At 45.9% G+C, this 21,637-nt stretch overlaps 1 protein-coding gene across 11 annotated transcripts in view; it reads right to left on the minus strand.

Annotated features, from left to right (window-relative positions):
• LOC139057669 (DENN domain-containing protein 2D-like) overlaps window positions 1-21,637 on the minus strand; it is a 614,144-nt gene that overhangs the window by 379,989 nt on the left and 212,518 nt on the right. For all 11 annotated transcript variants that reach the window (XM_070536315.1, XM_070536318.1, XM_070536317.1 and 8 more), the window contains exons 7-8: window positions 16,496-16,568; window positions 8,166-8,261 (exon numbers count right to left, since the gene is read on the minus strand). In XM_070536315.1, coding sequence (XP_070392416.1) covers window positions 8,166-8,261; window positions 16,496-16,568 — 169 coding nt within the window. The remainder of the gene's footprint in view (window positions 1-8,165; window positions 8,262-16,495; window positions 16,569-21,637) is intronic.

The raw sequence follows: 21,637 nt of genomic DNA on the forward strand, positions 1-21,637 counted from the left end.
TTCTTAATCTCATCCGCCCACCTAACTTTCTGCTGTCCCCTGCTAAGCTTCCCTTCCCTTGGAATCCAGTCCGTAACCCTTAATGACCATCGGTTATCTTCCCTCCTCATTACATGTCCTGCCCATGCCCATTTCTTTTTCTTGATTTCCACTAAGATGTCATTTACTCGCGTTTGTTCCCTCACCCAATCTGCTCTTTTCTTATCCCTTAACGTTACACCTATCATTCTTCTTTCCATAGCTCGTTGCGTCGTTCTCAATTTGAGCAGAACCCTTTTCGTAAGCCTCCAGGTTTCTGCCCCGTAGGTGAGTACTGGTAAGACACAGCTATTATACACTTTTCTTTTGAGGGATAATGGCAACCTGCTGTTCATGATCTGAGAATGCCTGCCAAACGCACCCCAGCCCATTCTTATTCTTCTGATTATTTCTGTCTCATGATCCGGATTCGCAGTCACTACCTGCCCTAAGTAGATGTATTCCCTTACGACTTCCAGTGCCTCGCTGCCTATTGTAAACTGCTGTTCTCTTACGAGACTGTTAAACATTACTTTAGTTTTCTGCAGATTAATTTTTAGACCCACTCTTCTGCTTTGCCTCTCCAGGTCAGTGAGCATGCATTGCAGTTGGTCCCCTGAGTTACTAAGCAAGGCAATATCATCAGCGAATCGCAAGTTACTAAGGTATTCTCCATTAACTTTTATCCCCATTTCTTCCCAATCCAGGTCTCTGAATACCTCCTGTAAACACGCTGTGAATAGCATTGGAGAGATCGTATCTCCCTGCCTGACGCCTTTCTTTATTGGGATTTTGTTGCTTTCTTTATGGAGGACTACGGTGGCTGTGGAGCCGCTATAGATATTTTTCAGTACTTTTACATATGGCTCGTCTACACCCTGATTCCGCAATGCCTCCATGACTGCTGAGGTTTCGACAGAATCAAATGCTTTCTCGTAATCAATGAAAGCTATATATAAGGGTTGGTTGTATTCCGCACATTTCTCTATCACCTGATTGATAGTGTGAATATGATCTATTGTTGAGTTGCCTTTACAGAATCCTGCCTGGTCCTTAGCTTGACAGAAGTCTAAGGTGTTCCTGATTCTATTTGCGATTACCTTAGTAAATAGTTTGTAGGCAACGGACAGAAAGCTGATCGGTCTATAATTTTTCAAGTCTTTGGCGTCCCCTTTCTTATGGATTAGGATTATGTTAGCGTTTTTCCAAGATTCCGGTACGCTCGACGTCATGAGGCATTGCGTATACAGGGTGGCCAGTTTCTCTAGAACAATCTGCCCACCATCCTTCAGTAAATCTGCTGTTACCTGATCCTCCCCAGCTGCCTTCCCCCTTTGCATATCTCCCAAGGCTTTCTTTACTTCTTCCGGCGTTACCTGTGGGATTTCGAATTCCTCTAGACTATTTTCTCTTTCATTATTGTCGTGGGTGGCACTGGTACTGTATAAATCTCTATAGAACTCCTCAGCCACTTGTACTATCTCATCCATATTAGTAATGATATTGCCGGCTTTGTCTCTTAAAGCATACATCTGATTCTTGCCAATTCCTAGTTTCTTCTTCACTGTTTTTAGGCTTCCTCCATTCCTGAGAGCATGTTCAATTCTATCCATATTATACTTCCTTATGTCAGCTGTCTTACGCTTGTTGATTAACTTCGAAAGTTCTGCCAGTTCTATTCTAGCTGTAGGGTTAGAGGCTTTCATACACTGGCGTTTCCTGATGAGATCTTTCGTCTCCTGCGATAGTTTACTGGTATCCTGCCTAACGGAGTTACCACTGACTTCCATTGCACACTCCTTAATGATGTCCACAAGATTGTCGTTCATTGCTTCAACACTATGGTCCTCTTCCTGAGTTAAAGCCGAATACCTGTTCTGAAGCTTGATCTGGAATTCCTCTATTTTCCCTTTTACCGCTAACTCATTGATCGGCTTCTTATGTACCAGTTTCTTCCGTTCCCTTCTCAGGTCTAGGCTAATTCAGTCTAGGCTAATTCGGTCTAGGCTTTGTATTAGAAATGTATAAGTGCCACTCACAACATAATATGTTTACTAGCTCTTATAGTACTGTTTACGTTTATACCCCCCTTAAGTCATGCTCCCACGGGGGCCTGTGAGGTCTTTTGTAAATAAATAAAAAAATTAATAAATTTCGTTGTCAAGAGGTACTAATTCCATTGGATCCTATAGGCATTCGCCCGGGATATGCAAATATTTCCTTGTACTGAGAATTTCGTTGCCACGGGGTTCTGTTATCGTAGGTTTCAAATGTGTTTCTTTTTTTTTAAACTGTTTGAGATTGGAACATTTTGCCATTGAGCATATATATACTACATCAAATGATGCCTTTTTGCATGCACTGAAATAATTTGCTCTTGTACCATGTTAAGTCTGCCATCTCCCTGCTGCAACATTCTACAGGGAGATGCAGGCAACTGATTAATAAAATAAAGATCACTCCTGGTGTTCTGTGACAAAAGATATCACAAAGGTGCCAGTGACAAATCGTATTTATCAAGTCACATCCATGCGAGAGAGGCCACCCCTGTCTCATACTGTTCCTCACAAATGTCAGTACTCAGCTGAAGTTTTGCGTACAACTCACTAGCTTTCCATGTTTAATTCTTTACTTAAGGTGAAGATACATCCAAAAACGTGACAATTATGGCATTGAAAATGGCAGCCGTCATTGCTGCAGCCTACCTAACTCGGCACCCCCATTTTCAGAACCAAGGAGAGCCATAATTCTACAGAATTTCCACCAACAACACTCACAAAAAATCACTTTTCTGGAAAGCTGGACTCATCAAGTAGTGCAGCATTCATGACAACATTAAAAAATGACTGGTGCTCGTCTTTGGCACTCGGTAGAGGAAAAAAAAATCCCACGTTGAGTGAGACTTGTCACTGACATGTATGGGGGAAAATTCCTGAACAACTGAGATGCCTCCTTGGCATAGAAAGGGTTAAAAGGTATGGTACTCACAATTGTGGGGATGCGCGGCTCTCACGAATCCCCTGATACATTGTTTTCTAGCATAGCTCCTGTCTCCTGTAATCCGGCTTCGCCGCGCGACCTGGGGCCCACGGCGGTTGGTGTGGTTGAAGCGCAGTACGAGAGATGGCGCGAGTGTTGCGCTGCTAATGCTGCCTCACGGCAGGGTTACTTGGGCGCGGAAAGGAGAAGGCACTTCCTCTTTGGTTCGGGATCGGCAAGCTGCACGAACATTCCGTGAGTGCGCCGATCCCTGCTTCTGCAAGACTGTCTCGTGAGGCCTTGTTCGAACGCGCCACCGTTCGTGTGACTGTACGCGCGAATGACCAGGCGTTGGGATCCAGCATGGGGCGAACATATTCGCTTGCTATCTGGTCGCGTTGTGCCGGACTTCTTAGATTTGTCGCGCGCCCATCAGCATGTTTTGTGGATAGCAACTCGGCTAGCAGGCATTGATCTATGAAAGGTGAGATAAACGCCATTGTGATTGTTTGCACTACTGTGTTGTCGTTCCTTTGTCCCAAGAGCACAGATGAGAATCCCACACCTGGCTGCCCAACGTTGACCTCTTCGGTCATCGGACGATAGTTTTAACAGTTTTGCTTCGTTCGAGGCCTTTGTTTGAACCAAAGCGTAGGCCTAGCATAGATTTTGATCGCTGGCGTCGGTGGCATGCTTTCTTGAGCGAAACGACGGTGGCTGTAATGTGCTTTAACTTTTCATTTTTGGTGTTGTTTTTTGGATGCCGGTTGTTAGGGTAGCGATGCTTCAGGCCTAAGGCTTGAAAAAGCTGCCTGTCGCACGTGGAGGGACACAACCTGGTGGACCGTGGCGTTGAGGTGTTTCACTTTGCTTCCCTCATTCTAATTAGCCTCGCACGAATTGAAATTACGCGTTCGACTCAAGGAAGCGAGCTTCGTTCAGGTGAATTTAGCATCTGAGTAGCCGCCTGATCTTTTGCTAGCCGAGTTGGACATCGTACCATGTGGGCGACGCACATGCAGAATTCCTCTCCCTTGCACTACTTTAGTGTTTGCCGAGTGTGTTGAGTGTACGCAGCGTGATTGGAGTCACCCCTGGTTAGCTGTCACCTGCACATCGTCTGCGCTGCAGCCCCGGACTACGATCGCACTACCCCAGGCGATGGTGATGCTGTGGCCAATTTGGCGCAGCGACTTCGGCGGCCGCCTGTATCCAGCTCGCAACACTCGGCGGCGGAGAAAAGAGCCAGCGGGCGCCGATAGCTACTGCGGCTCTCGCCAGCAGGGCGTGAGCGACGCTTGCTCGTGCCGACTACTGCGTCGCCGTTTCCGGAGTCCTGGCCTGGAATCGTGCTGTCGAATCTGCAGAGCTGCTGCTGTGACCAGTGAACTAGCGGTGTACCCAAGGGCAATTTCAGCTCGCATATGTTATGGACAGTGTGTGGACATTTCCTCGGCGCGGCCAATGTACTACCTTGTTTGCGAAGCACACATTGATGTTAGACCGTGTGACATGTTTTGCCGAAATATGTAGTGATTTAAGGTTGGGAGGATGTGGGGATGTGCGACTCTCACGCGTTTCCCGATACTTTGTTTTCCATCATAGCTCCCGTCTCCTGTTATCCGGCTTCACCGCGTGACCTGGGGCCTGCAACGGTCGGTGTGGTTGAAGAACAGTACGTGAGATGGTGCGAGTGTTGCACTGCTAATGCCGCCTCACGGCGGGATTACTTGGGCGCGGAAAGGAGAAGACGCTTCCTCTTTGGTTGGGGATCGGCAAGCTGCACGGACGTTGCGCGAGTGCGCCGATCCATACTTCTGCGAGACCGTCTCGTGAGGCCTCGTTCGAACGCACCACTGTTCGCATGACCGTACGCGCGAATGACCAGGCATTGGAATCCAGCATGGGGCGAACATATTCGCTCATTATTCGGTCGCAGTGAGTCGGACTTCTTAGGTTTGTCGCGCGCCCATTGGCATGTTTTGTGGATAGCAACTCGGCTAGCAGTCATTGATCTATGAAAGGTGCAATAAATGCCCTTGTGATTGTTTGCACTACTGTTTTGTCGTTCCTTTGTCCCAAGAGCACGAATGAGAATTTAACACAATGTAAATACACACTGTATTTACTCGAATCTGACGCGCACCTTTTTTCCACTAAAACGGGTCCAAAAATTGCATGCGAGTTAGAACCGAGTACAAGCCTAAATGCGCGTTACCATATCGCCATCAGCATTTGATAAATGGCCACCTTGTATGCCTCCTAGCCTAGCTGCCGTAGCTTCCTTCATGTGCATACCTCTATGTATGTGTCGCCAGGCACTGGTGTAACCTAGTCTACCCCCTGTCTCCCCATTTTCTGTGTTTATTCAATCGGCTTGGAAGCGCCGACTGCGAAGACACGCCGAGCCCACCATGATGCCGCATTTAAAAGGAAAGTTATCATGTGCATGGTGACAGACAGAAATCAGGCCACATTACGGCGTTCGGACTTCCCGAAACTTGCGTGCGGGACCGGCACAAACAGAAGGAGAAAGTTTTCGCCAGCAAAGCAACAAGGAAGGGTTTCAGTGGACCGAAGCAGGACCACTTCGCCGAAATAGAAGAGCTGCTCGCGGAATACGTGCAAGAGCAGCGAGTGGCACAGTAGCCTGTGACGACCGATCTGCTCAAAGTACAGGCAACCCAGTTAGCCCTACAGAAAGGGCTAATGTGGAGTGACTTCAAAGCGAGCAGGTGCTGGCTATCAAATTTTATAAAAAGAAAAGGCTTTTCTCTTCGAAGGCGAACAGGGATATGCCAAAAATTGACCGAAGAATATAATGAGAAATTGCAGTTTTTAGCGGTCCGTTTTGGAGTTGCACCATAGAAACGGCTACCACTTTGGACAGATTGGAAATCCCAATCAGATACCGCTCTACTTTGACATGCCTGCCACCACAACCATTTAAAAAAAAAGGGGCGAAGCAAGCGCGCGTTTTGTTTTGGGCCACGAAAAAACTAGTCACCGCATTGCTTTGTTGCACTGTGGATGGGCACAAGCTGCCCTCGTATCTTATCTTCAGAAGGAAGACACTCCCGAAAGGAATCGTGTTTCCAAGTGGTGCGATTGTGCGCGCAAATGAAAAAGATCAGATGACCACGGACTTGGTCGCTGAGTGGGTTGATAACGTTCGGAGGAAGAGACCTGGCGGCAGTTTGGGTCTGCGTGGGATGCTTGTGCTCAAAGCGTTCAGGTGCCACCTAGACTAGCGCATCAAGGACAAGCTGGCTGCATGGAACACCGACCATGTCGTGATACCCGGCAGCATGACATTGCAGCTCCAGCCGCTCATGTTTGTTTGAACAAGCCAAAATGGCTCGTCAGTGGCTGCCACAAATTCACACCCGCCCATAAGATTGGCGTTCTGTACTTGAGTACGCTTGTATCTGCTGGGATCCTTATACGTGTCAGTTAGTCGATTTACTTGAAAAAATTCAGAATAGGTGGTTCGATTCGTTCTTGGTAATTGCGACAAAAACCTCAGTATTACCGAAGGCAAGCATAGACTTCATTGACAAGATCTAAAGGACAGAAGAAAGTGCCTCAGACTCAAATTTTTTCACATTGTTTACTATTCTAAAATAGGCATTGACAGGAAGAAATATATTAAATTACCATCGTACATTTCCCGTAGAAGAGACCATGCCTTGAAACTCCATGAATTTTCTTTTAAAGGTGACACCTTGCGTTATGAATTTTTTCATAGGACCACGAGGGAGTGGAATGCTCTCCCATCAAATATTGTTTGTATACAATGTAATGAAACGTTTTACCGTGCTTTGTGTGTTGAAATGAGTGTCAATTGATGTAGATATGTATGTACCCCCTTGCTGTAATGCCTCCTAAGGCAATGCCGGTACTCAATAAATAAATAAATAAATAAATAAATATGAAGCGTGCCTCGCTGCAGAATTTTGCTGGATGGGTGAAAGATGCATGGTGCACAATCCCGTCTGCCATGGTCAACAAGGTCTTTAAAAAGTGCGGGATTTCAAATGCCCTGGATGGCGCCGAGAATGAAATGCTTTGGTCTGTTGATAGCGATAAGGAGTTGTTTTATAACGATGACGAGTGATATCCATTGCCCCACACGACTCACACCAGCGCAATGAAAACATTGGCAGCAAGGTACACCGCTTACATTTGTGTTTTTATTCATCATAACTTTACTTTAGTGTAACGGGAATAAATCTGTTTTTCCCAAATGAGAGAAAGTATTATTTCTATATAAAAGCACGAGGTGCATGGTATTGTACACTTTTTATTTTTTTGGTCACGGGAAACGGGTATCACGTTACAATCGAGGGCGCGTTAGAATCGAGTAAATAGGGCAATTCATCTTATGGGTAAACAGCTGACCTTTCTAAATGCTTGTTCTGAGTCATGATACCACATCATACCAAAATGTGCCACTACTTCAGGGTTCCATTCAAGATACCTGTGTTGCATGCTTGTCCCAGCGCCCTACTGATTTTATTTATTTATTTATTTATTTATTTATTTATTTATTTATTTATTTATTTATTACAAATACCTACAGCACTCGAGTTGGGCATTATCATAGGGGGTTAATTACAAACATAAAGGTAAACTTCGCGAACAATGGCATCGTATCATCTGTGGTATTAAAAATACAATCATTGTAATTAGTAAAGAAAGACAACACATCCAATACTAACAACATCTGATAATAAAATTTGTTACACAATTCATAAAACGGCACACTGGAAATATTGTCTAAAACAGATTCATGTAAAGTTCTCTATGGCAGATGAAAAATTAGGTGCAGACGCTATCTCATCCAGGAGCAAATTCCACTCTGCAATTGTTCGCGGAAAGAATGAAAACTTAAATACATTAATACAACTTTGGTAGGCCCTTATTTTCTTGGAACTGTTGTGTCTTTTAGACTGATAATGAGGTGGTTTTAAATATATGTTCTTATCGATTCCTGTATTACCGCTAGAAGCATTATACACCTCACTAACCAAACCTGCGCACATTCGAGATACTGCTCTATCTTGCATTTCAGCACACTTGGAATGGAGGACATGCAATTTTTTCCCATTGACCTGTACTAAAATCCATTTTTCTCCCCACTCAAACACATCCATTTAAAGCCCTACCTTGTGGTAGAAGGCTGGAGCAGATGCTCTGGTGGCTAGGCACAGCACCACGGGGGTCCCTGGGCACGCCATAGGGGCTCCTCCTTTTGTGATCCCCTGCAATTGGTGACCACAGATGCATTGCAGATGGCTGAAGCACCACTCAAACCACTCAAACAGTTAACCAGGCACCCACCTAGCAGGCCTCAAACTTCTACAATTCTGGAAGATGAAATGCCAAGTTAATATGTCATGTGCCAACCTTGTCTAATGTGTGCACATGCCAACTTCGTGCCTTGTTCGACGGGGCCTTAGTGCCCTTGAATTAAATACAATTATTATTGCCCACTATTATTCCTCTGTAAACATCTCTGTAAAGTATAGCTTTCTCTCTTCTCTCCATTGTATCCAGGACAAACTGCAATCTTTTTGTTGTCCTTTATATGTATTACCCCTTTATATCTCTGCCGTGAAGAACACTTCAGCCACATATAAAGTGTCATGACATGTTATCACCATGAAGCTGTTGCCTCGTCAAGCTGCAATATTTATGGCTTTTTGTTGCAGTGACTATCTTTCCACTATAAAGACATAAAAATAAAATTCATACATTCAGTCGTGGATATTACATTATACGCATAAGAGGAAACATATTCAATTCAACTGTTTTAGGGGGGACATGGCTTCTGCATTGCGAGAAATAGCCAAAAAAATCGATTTTTTTCAAAATCACATGTTCAGTTTCTATAACTCTTTTTCTATCTGATTCCCAAATATCATCACTGTACACCACATAAAAGTGCTCTAAAAAATTAGTTTTATCAGCCATGGTGGCGAAAAATCTTGCAGAAATCAAGAAAGAACAGCATTTTTCAAGCCATAATATCTCCGGAACGGCACGACCGAGCGCCGCCATCTTGGTCTCGTTGGAAAGCACATTTTTCTGTCTTCAAATTTGCAACTTCAGCTATCTCCTCCATGCAGAAACAAGCACACAAAAAGCAACTTATTCAAGGTCATGCTGGAGTCTGTGATTGGCCGTGCCCGCCACGTGACTCCAGCACGGTTCTCCATTGGTGCAGCTCTCACGTCGTCTACTCGGCTCTTTGCACTTCGCGGGTGTGGATAGACTCCACTTGCCGTCATATCATTTCAACATGTCAAAACGGGCGCTATGCGGACATCACAGTAGCATGGCCGATCCCTATGCTTGTGGACGTAAAAAGGCTCAAGAAGATCACAAGCGCGCATTCGCATCTGCTAAATTACAAATATTGCAAGTGCAGCAGTAATAGGTACTTCAATAGATTCCCAGCGCGAACTGTACAAACAATGTCTAACCGATTGCAGTCGCATGCGCTGTAGCTTGAAGGAGGCGACGTATAGACGCTTTCCAACCATGGAGAAAGGCCGCCTTCCAAGGAAGCCTTTCTTACGCGTGGCTCAGCACCATTGTAGCGGCCCGTCTCCCCAGTCTGAGAATTCGCCCTTTGAACTCTGCCTCTGCCTAGGCATCCTTCTCTCATTTGGCGCCTCAGTCTTGGGCAGCGATTCAGTATCAGTTTCATCTCGTTAGAAAAAACTTCTCCGATGTGTGAGACAGGCAGCCGAGATCGTGAGTTTGGTGTAATGCCTTGAACATGCTACTAGTGAATTCCCGGTGAGTGCTGAAAGTTCTCATTTCTTTTCATTTTCTTTTTTTCATCATCATCATCAGCCTGGTTATGCCCACTGCAGGGCAAAGGCCTCTCCCATACTTCTCCAACTACCCCGGTTAATACCCCAGTTTCTTTCTTTAAATTAGCGTAATTTACGCTCGAGCCGCCCATCGCTGCACCCAGGCAGTTCGTGAAAAGCGGGTGGTCGTCGCGATCGATCACAAAATTGCATTTACGCTGAAACCGCATGGTGCGGTGTACTTTGCATGTGCCCTCTGGCTGTCCAAATAGGCAATCAGCAACTGGCAATATGCATCAGCGAGCTGGCAGCCTCATTTGCTGGCGACCAGCAAAATTTGCACGCCGTGCCAGGATTTTGTTATTACATTTGCTCTCTGTTAGCTCGAGCGGTTCGCATGCGCCGGCATCCTCACTTTGGTTTGGGCTTGCGACGTCTGTTGAAAGCTGGAAAACATTCGGTAGTGCGCTGAGCAACACTGTTCGAAGTTGGCAACTATCGCCAACAGCAGACGACACTGGCATATTTTTGTCGATGTAGGTTCAAGCTTATGCGTCATGGTGAAAATGCGAATCTTGCACTGTCACATTCTGCGCTGCGTGTGTGGCGTTGACGTGGTGACCCACCTTTGGAACACTGTGCAGTCGTCTTACCTGTGACGCTTTTATTTATTTTTTGTTTATTGCTACCGCATAATGTTGCGCAACATACGTCATTGTGCTTGATTGTGTACGGCACAATGGCGTGCTTTTTGTAGCTGTGCTAGCGAAAGCTTGTGTCGTGGACAAGCGACACACCACCGCTCCTCGGTTGGATGAAGCACCAGCACGGAAGAAATGGGAAGTGACCCCATCCCGAGTCGAGTTCTGAGAATCCTCCGTCGTCCTCAGCATCTCAATTACCAGACAGGAACTGAGAGTTTGCCCCCTCGAACACATGCAGCTCTCGCCTGTGTCTTTCGTAGAAAATAAATTTAGTCAGTTTTCTGCCACCAACCGATGCGCACTTCTTTCACGGATGGGACCAGACCCCATACATAACACTGGCGACGAGGCAGGAGTTGCGAAGTGGATAAGTTTTTGAAGTTAAGGCCATGGCTACAGGAAAAATGCACGGCACTTTTGAGCCTTTCATGAGCAAATCATGGGAATCGTGGATCCAGCACCTCGACTTTTACGTCGTGGCGAGCGACGAAGCGGGCACTTCTCCTCACGCTTTGTGGAGCCGACACTTTCGAACACTGTGTGCGCGCTGATAGCACCGAAGATCCCGGGAGAAGTCAACTTCAATGCGCTTCTCAGGCCGCACTTCAACACCAGGACATCCGAGCTTCACAGCCAGTATGTGTTTCAAAGACATGACCAACAGCCAGACTAGTCGATCAGCAGCTACGCTGTGGCCCTCAGAACCTTGACAGTCGACTGAAACTTCGGAGCGCTGCCTTCGGCTACAATATTTACGACGTCACCTGACACCCAAACGACCGCTTCAGCGGCGAACCCAACTATGCCGCCCCAAGATATCATGCTCCAGGAAAGGTTCGTCCGTGGCATCTGGGACGAACATCTTCCGCAGAGACTGTTAGCAGAAAAAGCCTGGACTTAGCCCTGTCAGTGGAAAGGTTATCAAGGCATCAGCGAGGAATCAAGGGTGTGGAAAACTCAGGGGAAATTAACAAGATGTCGCAAATCAAGCCAGGAGGTAAGCATACGTAAGCATGACATTTCTGTCAATGCGACGGCTTGCACGACCCTGAAACATGAAAATTTAAGACAGCCGAGTGCCGTTTCTGCTCCAAGGAGGGTCACGTCGAGCGTGCCTGCCTCTCAAAGAAAAAGAAAAACATGAAACCACACTCCGACAACAAGCAGCTACGGGCACACAGTGTCAACCCACCACCTGTAAGTACTGCACACAGTGTACGTACACACTGCCCCAAGTTCCTTGTGGATTTGAGAGTGGAGGGAAAGCCAGTCCAGTTTGAGGTGGACACAGGTACGGCATGCTCCTTGATAAGCAAGGACAAGGACTACAGAATGCGGAAGAAAAACATTCCGTAGCTTTCATGCCAGCCACTTGATTTTTGCACATGGTCAGGTAAAGGATTATACATCCCGGGCTCCACACAAGTTCGTGTGAGGTTGAGATCAAGGGACTATCTGCTGCCGTCGTTTGTTATGAAGGGCACCGGGGGCAACCTCCTAGGAAGAGATTGGTTTTCGACTCTCACGTTCAGGTGAAGGGGATCAACCACGTTGGAGAGCCAGCACTAGAAACTACAAAGGTCCTGGGATATCATCAGAAGCCAACAAACACTGACACCAAGGACAACATAGGGGAAATTACTTGTGCTTAATGAATGAAATAAAGAAACGATAAGTTAATGAAAATGAAAGTGGATGAAAAAACAAGTTGCCACAGGTGAGGAATGATCCCACAAGCTTCGCATTTCTCGCGCGATGCTTTGCCAATTGAGCTACCACGGCACCATTTCCCTATCCAGTTTCTTGGGTATTTATGTTTCCTAGCAGAACCCTGGGAGTGTTAGCCAGCATCACTACTCACAGAGCTTGGCGGCGGACGTGGAACGTCCTTTTTTCCGCAGGCATCACAAGAACGTGATCTTCTTGGTTGAAGGCAAGTGGTCAATAGAACCAGACATGCTACCTACACATTCTACCCGCCTTTGTCCCAGAGCGTTGCTGGGCCGCTCTCTTCAACTACGTGTCCCTTCTCCCATTGGCCACGTAGCTGAGCATGCACTTTTGCACTTCTTCTGCTTTCATAGCGTATTCTTTTTATTCGTATTCTCTTATTTTCTATCTCTTTTTCTTTATTTCTGCCATCGACTCCTTGTGACTTCTTGTTTTCTTCTTCTGCTTTTTCTTCTTCTTTCTTCCTTTATTGGCTCATGACATATTATGCCCACCTTCAAGAGTTTTTCCATATGAAATACGGCTTCTTTTTCATTGTATCGGATGTTTCCATTGTCTTCATATGTCGGTCTAACATTAACTCTTGATGCCTCCCACCATTTTTGCCATTTGCACCACTCGGTACCTTCCCCACACATCACTTTACTTCACTTATTCACTGCACTGTACACATCATCGAGTTCACTATTTCACACAAAAAAGTCATTGTCCAATACTCCTAAACCACAACACTTCTAGAGTAAACTGTTATAACACTTGTCACGCCATGTACTATGAAGTTCTACTCATAAAATCTGCTCCAACATTTTCTCTTCCCTTGATGTATTATACATGGAAGCTATATTCTTGAAGCGCAAGGCTCCATCTCACTACTCTGGAATTAGTTAACTTTGCTTTATTTCAGAACTCAAGGGGTTGGTGATCTGTCTGCACCCTAAAATGTTTTCCATACAGGCATATGTGAAACCATTTAACTGCCCTTCAAAAAAGCTCCTTCAAAAAAGTGGTCGCATGCTTCCTTTCCTGTTCATTTCTGAATGCGTAGGTCCTTGTCTTCTTGTTCTCCTTCGGCAGCGCGTTCGCCATACGGACTATTTGAAGCATCGTCCTGAACAATTTAATAGTACAGTCAGCGTCCGATTTTTCGGACTCCCTAGGAACCGCGAAAACGTCTGAAAAAATGAATGCCTGTCTTTTACAGCCCTTAATGGTTCAAATCGCCACAGCCACGTCCGAAAAAGCTCTGAAAGTTGGCCAGTACACTTATTAGGCATATCGGTACTTTACTGTGACAGGAGATGGCGGGTGCACGCTTGTATAATTAAGGAATAGATACTGTATCCCGTGACAGCTACCACTTCCCACACTTGTTATGCTTCACAGCGTAACATTACTACAATGAGGCGAAGCTGGCTTTCAGGAAGCGACATTACACAACGCGCCATGCTTTCCGAACTTCGAAGCCAATCGCGATGACCACAGAGGCCGTATCGATGCCATTGCTGACAGCGGCGAATTCTTTCAATGAAAAATATGACACAGAACGGCAAGAAGCTTAACACCGAACCTCGAAGCAGCTAGGCCTAGCATTGGCGCGGTGGTGGCTACGGCTGCAGGCGGATCTGCGTGCGAGTGTGCCTGGACGTGGCGACGAGGTCATCAAAATGACGGCGGTGGTGGTTTTGAGTAATGCCGTTTCGGACCTGAGGTCACGGCAAAAATTCAGGAAAATCGGACAGTGAAGCGTTCTTGTGACCGAAATTTTAGACGTTCTTAAACATTGACCCTATGGGGTATGTGGTTGTGCCGCGAAGCCGTCCAAATTATCTGGCGTCCGGAAAGTCAGTCGACTGTACTTTCGCAACTCCTCCAGCCGACGTGACGTCAAAGACCATTAGTTACGATTCCTCCCTGTTGCTCGAGCCAGCATTACCGCGACTTTCGTTCCCTTTCGATAAAATTACAGCTAATTTTCCCTGATAGAAGCACGAATTCCCTGAGTTATCCCTGAGTTTTTCCAGACTACTAAAATCCCTGAGAATTCCCGGTTTTCCCGGTTGGTAGACACCCTGAACTGGCCCAAGAGCTTGCGCTAGAGCTTGCGTACAGACCTGACCCATCCGAATATATGCCCATCTCTGAAGCTGCCTGCCGTGCTGAGGAGTGACGACACTTGGCGCATTCCTTTACAAAAAATCTCTACGTGACGCGTGGGAGCCCTCCTGGACATCTCTGTAAGTAATCTCGAAACAAAGAAAGTTTTTTACTGTCAAAATAATAATCTTGGACAAACAGAAAGCACAGAATGGTTTATGGACACTACCTTTTTACCAAATATGCACAGTGAACATTCACTGCACACGGTCGCCGCGATGGAGTCACCTGAACCAACTTCTTGCGTGAAAGGTCAGCAATCGCAGAGAGAGAACTATGTGAAATATGTTCTTATAGTGGGCTGTCTGTATAACCAAATGGAGCCCAACAAAATGAAGCCTCAATGCAGCGATCGCATGGGTTCACGGTAAACAACTGCATGCTTGTCTGCGCAGAATGTTTCGCTGCGAGTGCACTTTCACACTGCACCATGAGCTTTAGGCCGCAGCATATGAGCATGTGACAGTACACAAGCAACCATTGTTGCGTGGCCACTATCAGAGCTGTCCAAAAATAATTTCGTTATAACTATGGATTTCGATGCCTACAACGGCGACTTGTGATGTCCTGTCGCGATTATTCAATGTTTTTTTTCTAAATTCTTGGACGTTTCAATACAATAATTTGTCAAGTTGTGTCACACTGTAGGTTTATCGATCTTCTCATCGAGCAATTACCCACTGCTTCTTTATCTTAATCCATGTGCATTTTGTTGTTTGGTGCTACACAAGCATGAGCATATGCCATATTTAATGTGATATTTATCATTCCCTTTCCATTCTAGTGAACTTGCCATTATCTAGCATCAACAAGCTCATAGACCAATGCTTCATGACATTAGCTGGGCAGTGCGCGCAGGGAAGCATCTCATCATCGTCATCAGCCTATTTTATATCCAATGCAGGACAATGGCCTCTCCCTGCAAGTGTCTCAGTGTGCGTGTTCTGCCACTCATTGAAGATCGCAACCCCAATGCTGTATCAGAAATCTTCCTCGCAGAAGTGCTTGCTACACACATAAGTAGTAGCCAATGGCTGCTTGCCGGTTCTAAGTTTCGCGATCCAAGGTTCGCGCAGCTTCTTGTCCTGCGAGCATGCGTGAAGGATGACACCAAACTTCGTTGTGTACGTACGGCACTGCGGCACCGAGCAGTGGCCTAGCAGGTTAGACGCCCTCAAAAGGCAGCCAATACCTATTATAATGCTTTCAAGTGTTGTCAAGCACACACCCAAGGCAAGAAAATCTCCCTATTTCATCACAACCTCAGCGCAGGTGGGAATTTAAACTTTCGTTTTTAGCGCGCTTCGGCACTTCCGAAGGAGTCGACGCAGCCGCTGTGCCCACATGATCTCTCATACCACATCACACCAACGGCCGTGCCAGCTTTTCCGGTGGTAGAGCTCGGACCCAATAGGATCATTTCGCATTCATAGGCAGGAGTCTAAATACAGGCCCCCCCTCCTCCCCTCTTCTGGCTTCCAACTGATGCAAGTTACTGCAGGGAAATGCCAGCTGTGACAGGGCATTAGCGCAACTGCTGCAAGCTTTGCCAGGCTTCTAGGCTGGGGTGCTACATAATCACACAACAGCTTCTTCAATGAATCAGCCAAATGGCAAAGAAAGGCGTCCAGCCTTTCGACAACAGTGCACCGAGCTGCCTACACCATACGGACTTTACCCAATCGAGCACAATATCCTCGTTCGTCCGGCCTTTCCCATGAAATCTCCATGATGACATTTTTGGGCACTGTCTCGCGCCTGAACACGACATAGGGCGGGAGCTTGCTGTGCACGATACTCTCAGCCCATGCACATATGCCTCAGTGTTGCGTTTCACTGCTTTAAAGAGTTTATTTTGTTTGGATGAGGGACATGTGCATCTCGGTATCAGCCAACACTTTGTTTTTTGAGCTCAAGCTCCTCGAAAGAAGCGGTGGCACAGTTCCTTTCTCTTAGTTCCTCAATGCTATTGCAATTATTGCTATTGCAATAAAACAAAGCTGTCCAAACAGCAGAAAATATGAAGATAAAGTAGAGTAATCACTAAATGTAAGCCCCGAGATATTTAATCCAGCCCTATCTCACCTTGTGTGTCTGCAAGCAGTGGAAAAAGGTCTTCTCACCATTCTCCCGGACTAGTGTAAAGAAGAACAGGCACCTGCATCAGAAAAGACACAGCCCACCTATGTCAAGTCTTATTGTGAATACCTACAAAGCAAGCTATGCAACAAACCAAAACAGCAATGGGCACTTGCTCCTGTGCATTTACAGCCTGGTTGTCTTATGCTGCTTTGGCCTAAATGCAGCAGCAGGCTCATCATGTGTCAGTGACCAACGTGGTACAATAAGTCTGATGCCATACTTGCAGAACAACTCTGCTGGAAATCAGAAGAAGGCTCACAAGCCGGACCCATCCTGAATTCACTAATCATCATCATTAGCAGTTTCTTTTTAATGTTCACTGCAGGACAAAGGCCTTTCCCAACAATCTCCAAATGCTCTCGCCTTGTACCAGCCAGGGTTTGTACAGAACATTCGACTGAAAATTCAAGGACAATTCAAGGATTTCAAGGATGCTAAAGGGCTAAATTCAAGGAGGGGGAAACCAACCTTATTTGTGCACACATACACTGAAAGATTGTAAAACCTTCTTCAAGTTGCAATTTCTCACAGCTGAGCTGCTGTTGGACCTGGACACATGCCTCAAGCTCTTTAGGGGACTTTTCAAAATTTACTTTTTCATTGTAATGACGTTGATCATCTTCTGGCATGATGGTAGTAATGTCCGACTTCCGCTAAAAATACAAACTGTGTTAAAATTTTGTAGACGCGTAGGGTACAGCTTAAGTAGAACATTCGCACAATTTAAGTGAAGCGTTACGTATTAATGGAGCTACAAGCGATTACAAGTTACCTTCCTCCCTAGCCATGCTTTTCCTCCTCGAATCGTTTGCCGAGCAGTCGGGGCTAAGCTCCGCCTTCACTGGCTCTGCGTCACGATGCGACGTCACATCGTCCACTTCCGGTTGTTTTGGAGCCACCCCCGCCCACGTGAAACGTCTCTACTAGCGGCTTGGCCGTCAACCCCAAGCGAGAGCTATCGAAGCAGTGTGCGTTGCCAGCATTTCGTCGTAGCGCCGAATGTGTCTGGTATCGCGCTAATAACACACTAGCAGAACGTTTCGACGGAACGGTAAAGGCATAAACTTAAGCTGATGAAGGAACTTCAGCGTAGATGTACGTGAGCTGCCTGATTGGTCTCCACGGTCCAGCCACCCGTTGGTGCAGAGCTTAACCAGCCAAAGAACAAGCTAATATTGCTCTAACCAACTGTAAAGCATTTTAAACATTTACAAAAACAATGTGTTAATGATTACACTCCTGCGAAAAATTTACACCAGAAGCAAAGAAGAATACATTTTGTTACTGCTACTGTGTGTGGTTGTGATATGCGACCAGGTGGCTGCACCGTGCAGACCATTCACATTTTCGCTTCTGTTCATCTCCTGAAACGCCACGCAAGGGGACATCGCCAAGCCATGTTCCCTTGCACTAGCGTTTACCCTAATACCGGATTCGCGAAACGCTATTGCGTTAGTAATCTTCCGGTGTAAAGTGACGGCCGGAATCGCACAAATCCTGGCGCAGATCGGATAGCGGCAGTCCGATGCGCTGCAGCCAGTTCACTCATCTACTGGCTTGCAGAGGGACGCGATGTCGCAGCTTGACATATTGCCAGTCGCTACGTTTGCAGTCCACAACGCAATGAAGTCGAATCATAGCACTTGCGAAAAGACAGACCGACACTGACGGCGGAGCTTTCGTCAAAGACGGAGCACGTTGTAACACAAGCAGACAACACTTGCTGTGTGCCGGAAGTGCTTAAGTGTACTGAAAAATTTTTCTTGTGCATTCTCTTTATGTTACTTTCTTTTTATAAAAACAAATTAACTAACATTTCAACTATTACAAACATGATTTGTTTACCATAAAGTTGGAAAAATTATCGATCACACGCCCTGGTCAGCCAATCGGATAGCTCGCCCCCCTGACGTCATATGGGCGATTTCCGTCATATGGGTAGGGGCGGCTTAAAATTCCGCCGAGCAGTGTGCTGCGATCGGCAGCGATGTGCATTTTTAAAACCTTATAATAAATTACACGCTTTATGCAGAGCACTTAGATGTGTCAATTAATGATCAGACGGACCTACTCTAACGACTCAGTACGTTTGTAGAAAATCGTCAAAATAGTTTCAGGGTCCCTTTAAAGCCAAATGGCTGATAGTTGTTTTCCATCAGGTATTTACAGAGCTGAGGGCTCGGAAATGAAATCATGATGGCTGCGATGAGAATGAACTAGCGAAACAACAAAAATTATGGTACGGCTTGGTTGCTTCATCTGGCTTCATGTAGCTCCACGATGGCAATAGCAGTTTCAACAAGCCTGTTCGTTGCTAGACGTAGACACACCACATTGCATTGCTCAGCAACGGTGAAAAGAAAATATCTAGGATCGTTTCTTGATGGAAAGCTACAGTCTATGTCATAACCCCAATGTGGAGTTTGTTTTGTCAAATGTTTAAAGGTTGGCCCTCAACCCAGTTTTTAAGGAATTCAAGGAGGTGTACAAACCCTGGCGATAGCTAACCAAATTTTATGCCTGAAAATTTGCTAATTTCATCACATCCCCTAGTGCTCTACCATTTTCGACTGCACTTCCCTTCCCTTGGCACACGTTCTGTGACCCCAATAGACCATCTGTCCAATGCATTACCTGGCATGCCCAGCTCCATTACTCTCTCTTAATGTCAACTATGGGATACCTCTGTTTGCTCTCTAACACACAGTCTTTCTGTCTTTTACCATTATGCCTAACATTTCGAATTCACCTATACACAGCTCTTATTCACCTCTTATTCCCACAGCTCTTATTCACCTATACACAGCTCTATACACAGCTCAGCTATACAATAGCTCTTATTCTGTCAGCTTATAAGTTTTCATGCCATGGTATCCGGTCCAACCTACGTACCACACTCGGAGTTGAGAGCCTCAATATTAAATGCTTTGAAAGCTTTGTATGAGAAAAGAGCAAGAACTGGAGGAGTAGGAGAAAAGCCTTTTTGTTAGTACTGGTGGACATCATAAATGCGCTTTATATTGTCATATGGTAGTGACAGCGAAGAAAGCAGCAAAACTGTGAATGGTGAAAGTAGTGATTTATTGGGTGAACCTGTGCCCTCAAAAATAGGCTACGCTCAAAGCACAACGACAGCAGCGAACACAGTCGGTGATCAGCAAAAATTTGATCAGCGGGTTAAGAATGTTGACTTTGATACATCAGTCATTTAAGGTTCCTGAGTAATTGCTGGTGCCCACGTGTCTTCCAAAAAGTTCAACACCATTCGCGTCGCACGTACATGAAATCAGATTACACAAGGTTCAGTGACAACGGAGAGTGGATAGAACCATCGATAATTTTCGAGAAACTTCTGATACATGCAGGTGCATCCTGCACTGTGCAATAAGATTTGTTAGGCGGTGAAACGTGGTCACCCGATAAAGAAAAACAAGTACACATGTCAATATAATATCTAGAAGCCACTAGTAATTAAAAAAAGACGAAAAGAACTGCACAGCACAGTGCTGACATAATGACACCGTGTAAATGACCCCTACAAGACAACCAGGAAGAGTTAGCGGGCCAAAACTTGGCACACATAGCACCCCTAAATACTCATGGTGCTTTCATTACTGTCATTAGCACAATTAGAAGTAGCTTCTGAAGGATGGTAGCATGAATTAGCTTGTTTTCGGACATCAAGCTCAGGTACCTTCAGCTCCCTGATAAAAGAATTCACAGTGAAGGTATAGCAGCACATCACAAAGGTCGTGGTGTTTCCCATATATTTCAAAGGAACGAAGTCGAGGTTATGCTGCTTTTGGCATACACTTGAGATTTCGGAGGCCTCCCATGGAGTTATCCAAACTTTTTGTTAAAACATGTTTCATTGGGGGGGGGGGGGCCACCATGCACCACCCTTTGTCCGATCTATGTGAAATCAAGGACTGTAACAGCAGTTTACAAGTGAAATGGTCCATTGCCTCATCGCATTCATTGCCTATGACACACGGCTCTGTTCACCACATTCCAACTCGTGTGCAGCGTTGGTCGTTGGCACTGGGTCTCAACATTCTGTCCTGGTCCTAAAAAAGAAGACACAACATTCTTTTACGCTATTTGTCGCCATGCAAAGGCAAATTATTGGTTCCCGCATACTGCGAATGAAGTGCAAAAAACAGGGAGAGATGAAGGGTACAACACATAGCTGTATGTCTGTCCATGTTTTTGTCCATGTCGTACCAACACGGACCAATTTCTACCCTCCCCTCAATTTCTTTCAGCACTAGAATGTTATTACCAGGAAAGTGGATGGTGGAAGGACAAATATACAAAAAATTTCGACGGTCATTACAATACTCCATAATGCGAAATTTGAGCGCAGCTCTATACGTGTTTTCATTTCACGATATATTGCCTGACGCGGACAATCTGTCTTGTGCGGCATGTTGCAAACGGAGCGAAGTGGGGTGCGAGTGCCTCGCTAATCTGGAGATCGCAAGAGGCGGCAATTGGGTGACGTGTGGGCACAATTCGTGGCATTCGCCGCAGAACGACCACCGCTCAAGCAGCGCTTTGTTTCCATATATGGTATCGGTGGCATCATCGGTGAACAGATGACCTGCGCCACTCTGGCACCATCTCGTAGCCATCGTCACTGCACAGCCCGTCTTCCGGAGCACTACGCTTTGCTCCTCACACTTTCACCTTACCCTGTTCCTCCACTTTCTGTCTCATGGACCCACTGCACTTTCCTCCTTCGCCTTCCTCCTCATGCTCTCTTTGCTATCAGCACCTTTCATTCCCCACTGCGCTCCGCATTTGCCTTTTCATCCTTCGCTGTGCTCATTCACTCGGTTACACTGAGGACACCGGCACCGATGCTCACCACAGGAATGGGAACCTAGGAGCTGTGCTCTAAAAAAGGCCCCTGCACACCTGTACAATCACACCAAGCTGCTTATAAGCATCTGACACTCCAAAAAGAGATTCAGTGCGCACATATGAAAGCTTTCTTTTTTTTTATATGAAATGCTGTCATGATCTATGTACCCTATGACTCCTTGCCACACTTGAGCACTCAAACAAAAACTTGCAGCCACC

The sequence above is a fragment of the Dermacentor albipictus genome, chromosome 3 (assembly GCF_038994185.2).
Source record: "Dermacentor albipictus isolate Rhodes 1998 colony chromosome 3, USDA_Dalb.pri_finalv2, whole genome shotgun sequence".
NCBI lineage: Eukaryota > Metazoa > Arthropoda > Arachnida > Ixodida > Ixodidae > Dermacentor > Dermacentor albipictus.